The 14,327-nt window shown below is 41.5% G+C and overlaps 1 protein-coding gene across 2 annotated transcripts in view; it reads left to right on the forward strand.

Annotated features, from left to right (window-relative positions):
- Positions 1-952: 952 nt before the first annotated feature.
- PUM3 (pumilio RNA binding family member 3) overlaps positions 953-14,327 on the forward strand; it is a 47,199-nt gene continuing 33,824 nt past the window's right edge. The window contains exons 1-7 of one of the 2 annotated variants that reach the window (XM_064579982.1): positions 953-1,068; positions 6,768-6,859; positions 8,251-8,469; positions 10,630-10,765; positions 11,367-11,442; positions 13,492-13,585; positions 13,842-13,908. In XM_064579982.1, the coding sequence (XP_064436052.1) occupies positions 6,775-6,859; positions 8,251-8,469; positions 10,630-10,765; positions 11,367-11,442; positions 13,492-13,585; positions 13,842-13,908 (677 nt within the window). In that variant the 5' untranslated portion in view covers positions 953-1,068; positions 6,768-6,774. The remainder of the gene's footprint in view (positions 1,069-6,767; positions 6,860-8,250; positions 8,470-10,629; positions 10,766-11,366; positions 11,443-13,491; positions 13,586-13,841; positions 13,909-14,327) is intronic. The other variant, XM_045882180.3, reaches the window with a different exon arrangement.

The raw sequence follows: 14,327 nt of genomic DNA on the forward strand, positions 1-14,327 counted from the left end.
GTGCTGAATAAAGGGATGGGTGCCTGGGAAGTAATGATGGCCCCTCTTTAGTGAATTACCAGTCCAATGCCTTAAGGGACAAGAAGTGGCGTCGTCTGCAAGACAGTAGAATCTGTGCTTGACACTTGAGATCATGTCCCAATTCCTCTTTCCATGTGGTCAAAAGACATGTTAGTGTCCCAACCCCCAGAACCTGTGAAAGTGACTTTATTTGGGAAAAGATCTTTGCAGATGTCCTTCAGTAAGGGCCTTCAGATGAGATCATCCTGTATTATCCCAATGGGCCTTAAATCCGATGACAAGGATCATAACCAAGTTTGTCGGGTTAGTTTCTTCATCTGTAAAGTGGGGATAATATCCTAACTACCGTCTCATTTCCTGGGGTGGAAAATGGGATAACTGCAGCCCGGAGAAACGAGCAGATATTAAAAATGACATTCACTGAGCGCCTACCATGATCATTCACTGTGCTAAGCGCTTTCTATGAATGACTTAGCGATCTCTATTTTATTGATCTGGTAATCAACGCTCAGCGAAATACAGCATTTTGCCCAAAGCCACACAGCTAGCAAGCGGTAAAACAAACAAAAAAACAGGATTAAAATTCAAACCGACTTCCGAGATTTTATCCTTAAGCTAGACTGCCAGAGAGGATACAAATGAACGCACTCTAACAAAGTCAATTATTCTGGTATTGGCTCAGGCGCCACCCGACATCACTTCAACAACCGACCACTGGGTGAGGAGCTGCCTTCTTTCCCCTAGCGCGGCAGCGACAGGGTTAATGACGTCACTCCCAGGGGCCGGTGATACGCGGTCGCCCGACGGGTCCTTTCAAGGGCCAAAACCCGCGCGTGGCGCCTATAGATGAGGTCATAGAAGCGGACCAATAGAAATGCCTAATTTCCGTTTTCCGGGCTAATGCCTATCCTTTAACCCCAGCTCCGCCGCGGAAGAAGGAAAGGGCGGGCCTGGGGGCGGAGCAAGTCGAGGAAGCGGAAGCGGCCCCGCGGAGCGTGGACAGGCGCCGGCCTCGGCCCCACGCCTGCCGGGACCCCCGCGTGTGCGGTGAGTGCGGCTGGCTAGGCGGCCGCCCTGAGGGGGTTAGCTCGCCGTCTCCCCGGCGCTGCAGGGGAGGGTCTCTCCGAGCGGTCCGAGCGGGGACAGGTGCTCACGCCTGTCACGTGCTGGGCGGTCTTCTGTGGCCTTTCTGCTCTGGGAGTTTGGGGGTTGACGGGAGCTTGGAGACTCCTCTCCCTCCTGCTCTGCCCTGACTGCCTTCACTTTCTAAAATCCCGGCCGTGCTGCTTGCGGTTGGCTCTTCTGTGGTGTGTTTGGCAAACATCCATTCCGCCCTGTGCGTGCTGGGTGCCGAGTTTACAACCTGAATGTACAGTTGCAGGTTATCGGCGCTGGGAGGGAAACGAATTGGGGGCTGAGATGAGCATAGGGGAATCTGAAGTGATGTTTAAGCTGAGACCCGCAGCAGGAGGAGAGGCAACTCTGCAATCCGGAAGCCCAGGGAAAACTACTTTCAGCAGAGGCAGTACTTTTGGCTAAGTCCCTGCGGGGGGAGTTGTAGAAAGGGGACCAATGTGAGCTGGGAGTACAGCGATACAAGATAAAGTTAGAGGGGGAGGGCAGTTCTGTAGGGCTTCAAGGCCGTGATGAGTGGTTGAGATTTTATTTCTATACAATGGGAAAACACTTCCGTTTCTGTTCTCATTTGGAGGAGACATTGGAGGCTTGTAAGTGAGGAAGGGACATGATAGACACAGGTACTCTTTAGGAACTGTATATAATTTCGATTATTACTGAGTATATAATTGGAAAGTATTGATGGTTTGGGTTAGGGTGGTGGTAGTGGAGATGCAAGTTGGAGAGTTAGAGGTGTTTCTGAAGGGGATTCAAAGGAACTAATGGAAGGATTGGGCATAGCAGACGAGGGAGAGGAACATGTCAGGGGTAAATCTTGGGTTTCTCCCTGAGCAGTGGAGTGGATGATGTGCCTGCCACCGGCCGAGAGGGGAAGAGTAGGATGGGGAATAATAGATGAGGATGTTATTTAAAGGATTTCATTTTGGACTTACTAAGGGTAAAGTGCCTGTGAGACTTGTAAACGGAGGTGTCAGGTAGGCAGTTAGATACACAGGTCTGGAACCCAGGGGGAAGTTCCTAATGGGAAACAGTTTGCGAGTCCTCAGCATAGAATGCTGTCGGATTGGATGAGATCACTTAGCGAGAAATGTGGATGGAGAGGGGAAGACTTGAGAAATGCCACTATTTAGAGGTTAGGTATTGAATGTTTACCTCTTTCAAAGTGCAGTGCTAAGCCTGCTGAGAGGGTGGGATCAGTCACCCCTCCTATGTCTGGGAAATCTTTGCTGTTTCATTTCACAAGGCAAAATTGGGCTCTCAGCTACGGTTTTGAACACTTTATATACAATTCAGTTATAACACTGAAGTATGTTGTGTTTTAATTTTGCTTGCTTCTTTTCCACCACTTTGAATTTCTTTTTCATATATTTTTTTCAACCTAATAGCTTTCTAGCACATAGTGTGTTTGTATGCAGTATATTTCAGGTCCATGGTGTGAAGTTATTAGAAGGCCATCAAAGTGTTCCAAAAAAGATTAAGAAGGAGAATCATTTGGGAAAGAAAGGAGGCATGTAGAGGAGAAATAATAAGAAATTGTCATTTAAGCTGGATTTGAAGAATGGGTAGGATTAATATTAATAGAATGGCTTTTAAGTTTGGATCCTGAAAAAGAACAATGAGGAAGTTTGGCTTCTGTGTGTTGTTTGTGATTAGGGTATGTTAGGACTAAACTTTGAATGGCTTTGAATGCCAGTGTGAGTTTGAAATGTTTCGTGGAGTCAGTGGGAAACTTTTGAAGGTGTTGGAGCAGGGAGATGGCACGAAATTGGTGACTTTGTGGAAGATTAATCAGGCAGCAGCATGTGGTCACAGCAGATTGGATCCTCAGCAAAAAATAGTCTGAGTAGGAGATACAGCCTGAATCGGGAAGAGAGAGAAGGGAAAAAGAAGAGACAATTTTGAGAGCTACAGGAATGTGATGGTCAGATATGATGGTACAGGGTTCCCAGCATATACATTTTGTTAAGTGAAAGAAGCAAGACCCAACAGGTCATATGTAGTTTGATTTCATTTATATGACATACTTGAAAAGAGGCAAAACTAGAGGGATGGAAAACAGATCAGTGATTGCCAAGAGAGCCAGGAGGGGATAATTGCAAAAGGCTCCACTGGGGACTTTTTGGTGTTAGGAAACCATTCTCTAAGGTACTGTGGTGGAGGAGATGTGACTGCATTTGTCAGAATCAACACTGTACACCAAAGAGTGAACTTGACTGCAGATGAAAAAAAAAGTCAGCCAACGTGTCTGGAAATGGAATGCGGACTGCGAAAAATCTAACTTGTACAAAGTATAAAATAACTTCACTCAACAGGGTGGTGGTGGGGGAATTGACCTAAGTAATTTTGGAAAACAGTATTTTGAATTAATACTGTGAGGGAAAAGAAAAAAAGCTGTAAATAAATTGTACTACAGTTGGTAAGTTTGTTTCCCACAGCCATCCAGTTTAGCATTCTGAAGCTCCATGTGTACTAACAAATCAATGGTGGATACTGGGAGGCAGGTTTCTCACTGTCAAGAGAAAAAAGTTACAAGTAAAGTAAGAGGGGAAGACTAGAGTGAATTAGAGTTGGAGACATTAGGATGAACTTATTTCACAGATAGATAAATACAGGCTCCTGTGTTCACATAGGTTAGTATACAGATGTGTATTACCAGCCCTTTCTGGTGGAAGGACCTAGAAGCAGTGACGACAAGCACACCTAGCACTCGGATCTTAGCATTTTCAATAAAGGGAACCAGGGTTCCCTGGAGAAATGGCTGATTTCAGGGCTGGTCAGGGAAAATAGAAGATGAACTTGGAACAAGTGCTAGGAAGTAAGGACATGGAAAACAGGATGGGGTCACGTCACCAGACACGGAAGCGACCTGGAAGACTTCACCACTGGCCAAAGCTGGAACAGTTTGAGCAACAAAGTCACTATAGGATTAGGTTCTACCCCGAGTAGCAAAATACGTGTGAGACCATAGTGATGTAGATAAGTGATTGAATAAATAAATAGAGAAGAAGAGACAAACTTTCCCTACAGAAGAATTAAAAATAGTAGAGGTAGACATGATGAGAGAAATAGAAAATCCCCATGAAAACACCACAGTAATTGCTGCCGGTGGGATCCACTGGAGAACACTAAAATCAGAGGGAGACAATTAGGATATTTGCATAATCTCAAAATGTATCACCCCAAATATTTATTAGTTGCTGTGGTGATTTTAACATACACATTTTTAACAGAATTCTTTAGGACTCCTCCCCCTAGGAAGTGGAACTTAATTGCCCTCCCCTGGTGTGGGCTGAACTGGGTGACTTCTAATAATATGGAAAGGGACAAATGGTAACTTCACAGTGGAAGAATCTGGCAGACGATACCTTAACCAAGTGGTCAAGGTTGATAGTACCAGTATGAGCACTTCACCTCTGTGATGCTCTGCAGAAACATCCATCACACCCGTCCAGTCATGAGAAAAATCTCAGGCAAACCCCAGATGAGTTTTCTGCCAAGTGCCTGGCCAGTACTATTTTTTTTTTTTAAAGATCTTATTTATTTATTTGAGAGAGAGAATGAGAGAGAGAGAGAGAGAGAGAGAGCATGAGAAGGGGGAGGGTCAGAGGGAGAAGCAGACTCCCCGCCGAGCAGGGAGCCCGATGCGGGACTCGATCCAGGGACTCCAGGATTATGACCTGAGCCGAAGGCAGTCACTTAACCGACTGAGCCACCCAGGCGCCCTAGATTGACTCTTTTAATAACAAGTAAGGAGGTATCTTAACCTCGTTAGATGTAGGTACAATCTCTCAATATATCTGCAGTCTTTTTTATTTTTTTAATTTTTATTTTTTTTTAAAGATTTTATTTATTTATTTGAGAGAGAGAATGAGAGAGAGAGAGAGAGAGAGAGAGCATGAGAAGGGGGAGGGTCAGAGGGAGAAGCAGACTCCCCGCCGAGCAGGGAGCCCCATGCGGGACTCGATCCAGGGATTCCAGGATCATGACCTGAGCCGAAGGCAGTGGCTTAACCAACTGAGCCACCCAGGCGCCCAGGCCAGTACTATTGAAGAGTGTCTTGGTCGTGAGAAAGGAGACCAAGACACGGCCACCTGCTGGCTAAACGCAGTGTGTCCTGGCAAATCCGAAGTTAACTAGTATCAGAGTATCGTACTAACGTGGTCTCTTGGGGTGGGGTGTTAACTTTAGAGGAAGCTGACTGAGAAGTGTACGGGAGCTTTCTGTTTATCTTTCCAAACTCTTCTGTAAAACTAAAATTATTTCAAAATAAACAGTTAAAACTAATGTACAGAGAAAATCTGTAAATGACTGCATTTTTAGACAAATACAAGCACAGAAGAACTAAGAAATGCTGGTGTGGTTATAATAAAGCTGCCAAGTGATGAAATGACCCTAGAGTTAGCAACCAATGACTTAAGGAAAGGGAGTAATTCAGGGGCCATCCATGGTTAAGGATTATAATGGTAAAGCCTAAGCCAAGCTGCACTTTCCAGGGAGTTCTTTGGAACCTTACGGGTCCCTTGAGATGTTTCAAGAAAAAGTGAGTAAGTATGCAAATCTTACATACGTTAGCCTGTGCTTAGTGGTCAATTAGCAAATGAGAAGAACCTGAAAACCTTTCTTAAAAACACCTAGTTATTTTCATTCAATTCACTATTTCTCAAATCCATGCCATCTTTGAACCCTTCTTTTTTCCCCATGCCCACTAATAATCTTGCAAAATTAGTTGTTCTTGGAAAATTTCCAGTTCTTGGAAAATCTTGGAAAATTCTTGTTTTAGAAATATCCAGTATTGTCTAGGAACTTCTCAGGTCTGCTCTAGGGGACCAACTTTAGAACTTAGAAATGAATGGACTGTACAGCTTTGGAAGGTAGAGAAATCGCCAGATGGCATTTTTCTTGATACATTCACTGCTTTCAGGAGCCTTGGGTAACTAAGGGGTTATCTGTTGTATGCCCTGTGCATGGTGAGGTCTCTGTACCCAGAAGTGACCTGTTAGATTTCCTCTAAATGAAATACTAAATATTCCAACATAATCTTACTTTGGAGGGCACTGAAAATTACTGGTCACCTCTAAAAAAAAATAACAAAATAAACAAGTTTTTGTTTTAGCTACTCTGGATTACATAGAGAATTTGTAGGCAATCTTTGATTTTCTCTCATTAACTTGAATATATATAAGTGCAGCCTATTGTTTGTTCTGGACGTTTTAGGATGGAAACCAAGAAATCAAATGATACGGTCAGTCTCTCATCACAAAGTTGTCCTAGGTTATAAGAAACACAAGCACTGACACTTGTATCATAGTTAACGTAAATAATGGTCTATTTTTACCCAGAACTATTGTTGAATTGTTGTCCCCAAACACATCACACACTAGCCAAGGTGTGTGTGTTCTTAGTTTTTGTGTTGGTATCTTGTTTATTTTCATTTTTAAAATCTTAGAAGCACTGACTGCGTAGTTCCTGGACGCTTGGGCCCACGGTGGACCCAGGTGGTTTTGTCTTGCACCTGTGAAGCCCCGGGATTAAGCGTGGCACTGGTGGATGCCACCTACTGGTTGAGAACAACCCAGTGATCCTTTTGGGGTTTTGTTTTTGTCTTCCAGAACTGCTATGATGGAAGTTAAAGGGAAAAAAAAATTCACAGGAAAAGGTGCAAAGACGTCACAAGAGAAAAACAGATTTCATAAAAGCAATGGTAAGAGAACCATACCAAACCATGCTTCCCATAGGTGGTGGCCCCTATAGTTGGAGAGAGGGGTTGGTGGGATGAGGAGCCTAGAGCAGAGTCTGTTTCCATGGGTTAGGATTAGGAAAAAGCAGGAGTTACTGTGTCCGAGTTTGCGTGTTCCCCACGAAACTGAGACATTTAAGAAATTGCCAGGATAATCAGAGAATGCTATTCTCACGGGAGACCCCCAGTCTTAGCTGGGAATGCCTTTTCTTTCTTTATTAATTTGCTGCAACATTTTATGTTCATGTTCAGTAAATTGTGCCTGATGAATGCATACTACTGGTGAACCAAATACTTTTCATCCTCAGTGTTTCTAGTTGTGGAGTCTTTATTATTCCATCAGGTGTCACTGTTGCGGAGCAGAAAAGTCAGGGACTCTGTGAATGCCTAACTGATTGGAATCTAAGGCATCTTTGTTTTTTTTCTTGCAACAATCTTAGGGCTTAGCTGTTGCAGTTTTCATCTCATTTGTTAGCTACTTCATTTGCAAGCTTAGTTAGCTAACAGTTTTTATCAAATAACTGTACTATAGGCTTTGAGGAAATTTTTCCAAAACTAGCAATTCTGAAAAATTAATGTCTTTAATTTGATATGATATTTAATAAAATAATAATGACATCCTTAAAATTTTTAAAAATAAATTAACATCTTTAATTTTAATTTGATACGTGATTTAATATGGCATTTCTAAGTTTTAGGCATTCATTTTATTTTTAGATTCATTGTTATTGAATCATTGAAAATTATGTATGAAGACTTGAATGACAAGAAGTCATTAAAGTAGAATACAAGATAATACAAATAATATTTTATCTTATTAAGTAATGTTAACATGCTTAAAACAGAAACATACCTGACTGACAACAATGGTTATCCGTAGCATTACGGATAGTTTTTATTATGCACTTCTCTAGTTTGTCGATTTTCTATAGTGAATCTGTATTATAATTTTATAAATCAGAAATTTATTTGAGAGAGAGAAAGAGAACGCCCACGTGCAGGCGATGGGGGAAGAAGGAGGGGGGAACAGAGGAAGAGGGAGAGAATCTTAAGCAGCCTCCACGCCCAGCATGGAGCTGGACCCGGGGCTCGATCTCATGACCCCAGGATCGTGACCCGAGCCATAATCACGAGTCAGACGCTCAACCAACTGAGCCACCGAGGTGCCCCTAAATCAGAAAGTTTTTAAATTTTGTTTTGATTTTTTAAAATCCCGTTCTCCATATATTGAGAGTAGGACAAAGTACGTTTCACTGAAGAGTGTGTAATTTTGTGTAACAAATACAGCCCAATAGGTAACAGAGATCTAGGCTCAGGATCACTGAACTCTGATAATTATTTACTATTGTCCCTAGATTCTGGTTCGTCGAAGACGTTTCCAAGGAAAGTTGGCAAGGAAGGTGGACCTAAAATCACATCTAAGAACTTTGAGAAATGTGCCACAAAACCTGGGAAAAAAGGTGTAAAGCAGTTCAAAAATAAGCAGCAAGGGGATAAAATACCAAAGAACAAATTCCAGCAGGCAAATAAATTCAACAGGAAGAGGAAATTCCAGGCGGACGGTAAAAGTGGTGGTAAGCACTGATTCCTTCAGCATAGTCTTTGCAGAAGCCTTGCTCCACCCGAACTATGCAGGAGGGAGAGGGAGGCTCTAGAAGTCTGGTGGAGACCTCCCGTTCTTGCTCCTTGACAGGCAGCATTTGGGGTGGGAGGAGGGTAGCCCGGATCAAGGAAGCACCAGGAAGCACCTTGCCTGCTCAAAATTGTCTTCTGGTGCTTCGAGGACCTTACTGCCTAGGCCCTTGCTGAATTATCCGAGCTGTGGAGTTCAGCTAAGCTGGAGCGGCTTCATATAGTAGAACCCCAGTGAAACATCCCTTTCTGTAGGCCGAATTTTATTGATTGATTCAACAAACAAATACTTAAGTTTTCTGTGCACTTTGCCAGGAGAAGGGAAAGAAAAATTCTCACAACCAGTAGGGGCACGCGCCCCAACTCAGCTAGAGCTCTTGGCACTGCATTTTAAACACACGTGGTTCCTACGTTAAGGCCCGTCGTGGCGTAGCTTTGGGTCCTTTTCTATGGGAGCTAGGTTCCTGACGTGTCCGAACGGAGCTCTGATTTTATTTTCTCAGATTTTTATATCAGCAGCTGAGGGGAATTGGATACTAGAGATCCCCAAAGTTGTTAGATACACTGCAGCCTAGCATGGCAGATGTCAGGGTGCCCGGAAGTTGGTGGGATTAAATGAGCTCTGGGTCAGCCTTTCTCTTCTACTGGGCAGTGCATGAAGCCCTGATACAAACAGGAAACATGCCCTCTGCTTCCTGCAGTCTCTGATTACCACCGGGGAACAGATAAGTAACGGGAATAGTTAAGTACATTGCAGTAAAGTGTATAGCCGTAAAGAATTATGTTCTTGAGAAATAATTTAGTTTTGTGGAAGAATACTTATAGTAGAATAATGTTTAAGCGAAGCAGTGAGATTCTGATTTTTTTTTTTTTAAGATTTTATTTATTTATTTGAGAGAGCGAGAATGAGAGAGAGAGAGAGCACATGAGAGGGGGGAGGGTCAAAGGGAGAAGCAGACTCCCCGCCGAGCAGGGAGCCCAATGCGGGACTCGATCCGGGGACTCCAGGATCATGACCTGAGCCGAAGGCAGTCGCTTAACCAACTGAGCCACCCAGGCGCCCCGAGATTCTGAGTTTTTAAAGATTAATATAAAACATACATAGGGAAATGGCAGGAAGAAAATAAAATGTTACTAGTTATATGTGGGTTTTGAGATGATAGGGGAATTTTGTTTTTTTGCATTTTCCAAGACTTTTATAATGCGTGTATTTTCTAGTCTGAGAGGGGGAGACGTTTAGAAGGCAGTAATTCTCCAAAGGGTTCCTTGCAGGACACTCAAATAATATCCATTTTATTAAGTTGTTCTTTGTTGGCGTCAATGGGTTTTTGGATTTATTTGGTGGGATACTTAGCTTTTGAAGACAAAAAAAAATGCTAATAGAAAGATACTGGACTTAGAGAACATTACTCTGTAGAAAGCTGAGAAATTTTGACTGGGCGCTGTCATGAGTAAGAGGCAGCAGAGCATGAAGTTTCAGAGTTGTCTCTGGGTTTCAGCCCTGGCTCCACCACTGAGGACTTGCGTCACCTTGGACAAGGAACAGAAGGAACTCCTTAGTGCCTGTGTCTCCCCGATGTGAGAAGGAGCATATTAATAGGGTTGTTGTGAGAATTAAATGATAGATAACAACACTCAGCGTACTGAAAATTTTCATACATTTTTCCCTGTTTTAGATTGGACTAATTTTTGTTTACACTAAGAACTGATTTTGTTTACAGTAAGAACTGATTATACCTAAAGTCCAAGGACTGTAATGTTTTAGAGTAGAATTTTTATTTCACAATTGAAAAGGAAGCTTAACATTTTTCAGTTGCTTTTACAATCCTTTCGATTTTTTTTTCTTAATAGGGTGTCCTGTTAAGAGTCAATATGTAGCTGTTGAATGAATGAATGAGTGGTTGTTTTCAACCAAATTTAAAATGTATAAACTGCTCAGAAAATGAAATTAAGTCTCAGTTTATAGGGAATGATATTTTTACAGTGAATATTGATCCTGATCAGTGTTGCCCTGTGTCCCTAATTTGTACTGGTTTGTGACATTCAGAATGTTAAATGTACTTTATTTCTACAATGACTAGAATAATTTCTCTAATGACTAGAATCAGCAGCCAAGAAACCTAAATGGGATGACTTCAAAAAGAAGAAAAAAGAACTAAAGCAAAGCAGGCAACTAAGTGACAAAGCCAACTACGACGTTGTTGTTCGGGCGAAGCAGATTTGGGAGATCTTACGAAGGTAATGCTACCTCGTGGCGTCACTATTAGTCCTTTGAGAGGATGGAGGAGCACCCGTGTACCTCGTAAACAGTGAGCTGTCCTCCGCTAACCTGCACTGCCCTGGGGGTGTTGGGGGAACACTCAGCACGCTGCTAGACGCGTCAGTATTGGACGTCTGCCCGTGGCAGAAGTGTGCGGAATCATGAGGATGGTGTCAGATGTGTTTATGAAAATGTATGAGAATTAAAATGGGGTGGAAATCCTTCCTGACAGAGTTCTGAGAAAATGAAAGACAATTTCTTTTATCGGCTCGCTTTTGAGATACTTAAGTAATTGGGGTCTTGGACATGTTTTATTATTTTCTTTACTGCCGAGGTTCTGGCTGTGAAGATTTAAATTGATGCATAAAATTACACCTTGTGAGATGAGTTCTTGTCTTTGAGAAAATTACTTTTCTCTGGCTGCTCTGGAATAGTAATTTTAACGTCAGAGGTTTGCTGCCTCCGAAGAGAAAAATCACACCTAACTGGGTGAACGTACGCTGGTAGGGTTTTTAGTTTCTCCCGTTTAAAATAATGTCTTTACTTAAGCTGTGTTTCCCCCTTTATTCTCATTTATAGAAAAGACTGTGACAAAGAAAAGAGAGTGAAATTGATGAGTGATTTGCAGAAGTTGATTCAAGGAAAAATTAAAACTGTAAGTAGGGTAGCCTCATAGTTGCATGTATTAACAATTGAAATCAGCTCACTCTTAGGAAAGGCTAGGTGACCATTCGTGATCTGTGAAACTGTTTTAAATGTATTTGGCCACAAATTTCAAGTACCTTTTAGAATACTGACTAAATAAAAAAATTTAATAGTGGGGACCTTACTGCTGGGAAATTATTAAAATATCAAGTATTTGGCTGTGTCATCTTTTCCAAAATTAAAGTAAATCAGTGTTCTTTAAAGTTGCCTTGAGGAATTTATTAGTTCATTAGTATTTGTCAGAATGTCTTGCTCTGAACTCCATATGCTTTCATATGTTCTAAATTGCTGACTTTTTGAATATATGTAAACAGATGATTACTTTCATTTCTTCATTGCTTTTACAAACATCATACAGAGATCTTTATAGATTTGGGAGTTCTAAACTGATTTTCATTGTTGCTGCTTAATTGTATTTTATAATAAACCTCTGTTGACAACTTGTGTATTTGGATAAATACTTAGTGACTATTCACTTGTAAGACAACAGACTTAGTAGTTTTGGGGACCCTAGAGGGGTAGTCTTTGCCAAAGCATACATAGGTCTAATCAGATGCTATTTTCCAGTTTGAAGGAATGTCTTGAAATAAGCAAGTTCCCAGCAACTGCTTTCTTCTTTATCTGGGAAGAAAGGTTTTTTTAGGCTAGAACTTTTCCTCAGCTCCAGCAGTAGTCTGTTATCCTTGATTTAGAAGTATTTTACACTCAACATCCTTTCCCAACTACCCTTAGGTTAATACTGCATGGCCTTGGGTGTGAATGTGGTGTTCAGATCCTCCCTCTGCTGCTTAAAATATGTGTGCCCTGGGAAAGTAACAACCTCTGTATCGATAACTGTGTGCTAGGGTTTATGCTCACCATTGCATACTTTGTCTCCTTTAACTTACTGTCTTCGTCCCTGATGGACATTTGAGACATCTGGGGCTCAGAAAAATTAAGTTTTGTCCCCAGGGTCACAGGGATAGCATGTTCCTTAACTTCTCATAAACTTGCTTTTCTCATCTGCAAAATGGGCACAGCAATAGCACACTCTTAAGGTTGCTTTGAGGCCTAAATGAGGAAAATGTACTTGAAGTATCAATCCTGGTCATATAGTAAATAATCAGTATGCACAAAACAGCCTTCTTGTTAAAAAATTTATTTTTAGTTAAAATCTCTCTACAAACCTCCCTTAAGAAAATTCTTCTGAAATGCCTGACTTTGATGGAGGTCCACCTTCATCTTCTGCCTTGTTGGAATTAAAATTTTTAGAGACAGGATGAGCAGCAAATCATAAGCACTATTAAAGTAGACTGGTAATGTAAAAAAATAATTTTGCTTGACTATTTGTGGTTATTGCTGTAGAAAATTGATCAGCAAGTCCTGTAACGAGGATCTGATTTATCCAGTAGTTGGGGGTAGGGGGTGGAATTTTGAAATACAGCAACTTTTCTAGGAATAAAACAGATCTATATTCAGGGATTAGAGTGAAAATGTGAGAAACAGAGGGATTAGCTTATAATTGCCAATGTGTATATAGAAACATTTACTCATGTAGCAAGGCTTTTAGATCTGTCTTCTTTCTATACCTTTGGTTGCCAAGGCCAAACATTCCTAGATTGCTTACGTAAGGAAAAAAAAAATCAGAGTAATAAAATTTTTGAATTGGAAAATTTCCATTAGGGAAAGTAACTTCCAGCGAAATGAGAAATACAGTGTGTATAATCATTAGACAGGTTTGGTTTGATACGGTTTGTTTTTAATTATGATGATAGGAATCGTGCAAAATGGTTAAATCTATCCCTTTCTCTGTGTCGCAAAACCAAAGAATGCCATTTTGTACAATTAAAACATGTATTTCTTCTCCTGAGCAACCTAGGTTTGACTTTATCCATGAAGACTCTACCTCTTTTCTAGCAAGGAATTCTAAAAGCAGTAGCAATAAAACATTAATACTGTGATAGAAACATACATCGTCAAAGAGAATTAGTCTAAAGGCCCAAACTGGTCTTTCCTACAGATTGCATTTGCCCATGATTCCACTCGTGTGATCCAGTGTTACATTCAGTATGGTAATGAAGAGCAGCGAAAACAGGCTTTTGAGGAACTGCGAGGTATTTCTTATATGTGGAAGATTATTTATAATAAGTCACTGTTTTTTTCTTGAAATACCCCAAACTGCCCATGGTAATTCTTGTTGAGGGAAAGCTGTGTGTTCTCTGCAGGACCTTTTTTGGGTTTTTTTGTTCTTTGTGTGGGACAAGTTAAGAGAGTTGTCTGTGTTCCCGGGATTGTGCATTTACGTAGTTCTTTGCTTCTGGAGGACTGAAATGAGGTTAGCAAATCATTGTAATGTATTTTGTTTTTCAGATGATTTGGTCCAATTAAGTAAAGCTAAATATTCCAGAAATATTGTGAAGAAATTCCTCATGTATGGGTGAGTTGTTTTATTTATAAAATGTATTGTCATTAGCTTTTTTTTTTTTTTTTAAAGATTTTATTTATTTGACAGAGAGAGACAGCGAGAGAGGGAACACAAGCAGGGGGAGCGGGAGAGGGAGAAGCAGGCTTCCCGCTGAGCAGGGAGCCCGATGCGGGGCTCGATTCCAGGACCCTGGGACCATGACCTGAGCCGAAGGCAGACGCTTAACGACTGAGCCACCCAGGCGCCCCTTGTCATTAGCTTTTTAAAGGTTGGGATACCACTTGTGCCCGTGGTCTGGGATCATAATAATGGCCCTAGGCAGATGCTTGTGATGTTTCTTAAAAGCAATTATTGAGGCGATGTAAATGATGGCCTTACCTTCACCACTTTCGTGAGTGTGTTTTGACGCCCTGGAAGAAGAGATGACCAGT

This window comes from Mirounga angustirostris, unplaced genomic scaffold (assembly GCF_029215605.1).
Source record: "Mirounga angustirostris isolate CCGP_5_RB_7025 unplaced genomic scaffold, mMirAng1.0.hap1 SCAF_15, whole genome shotgun sequence".
NCBI classification, from domain to species: domain Eukaryota; kingdom Metazoa; phylum Chordata; class Mammalia; order Carnivora; family Phocidae; genus Mirounga; species Mirounga angustirostris.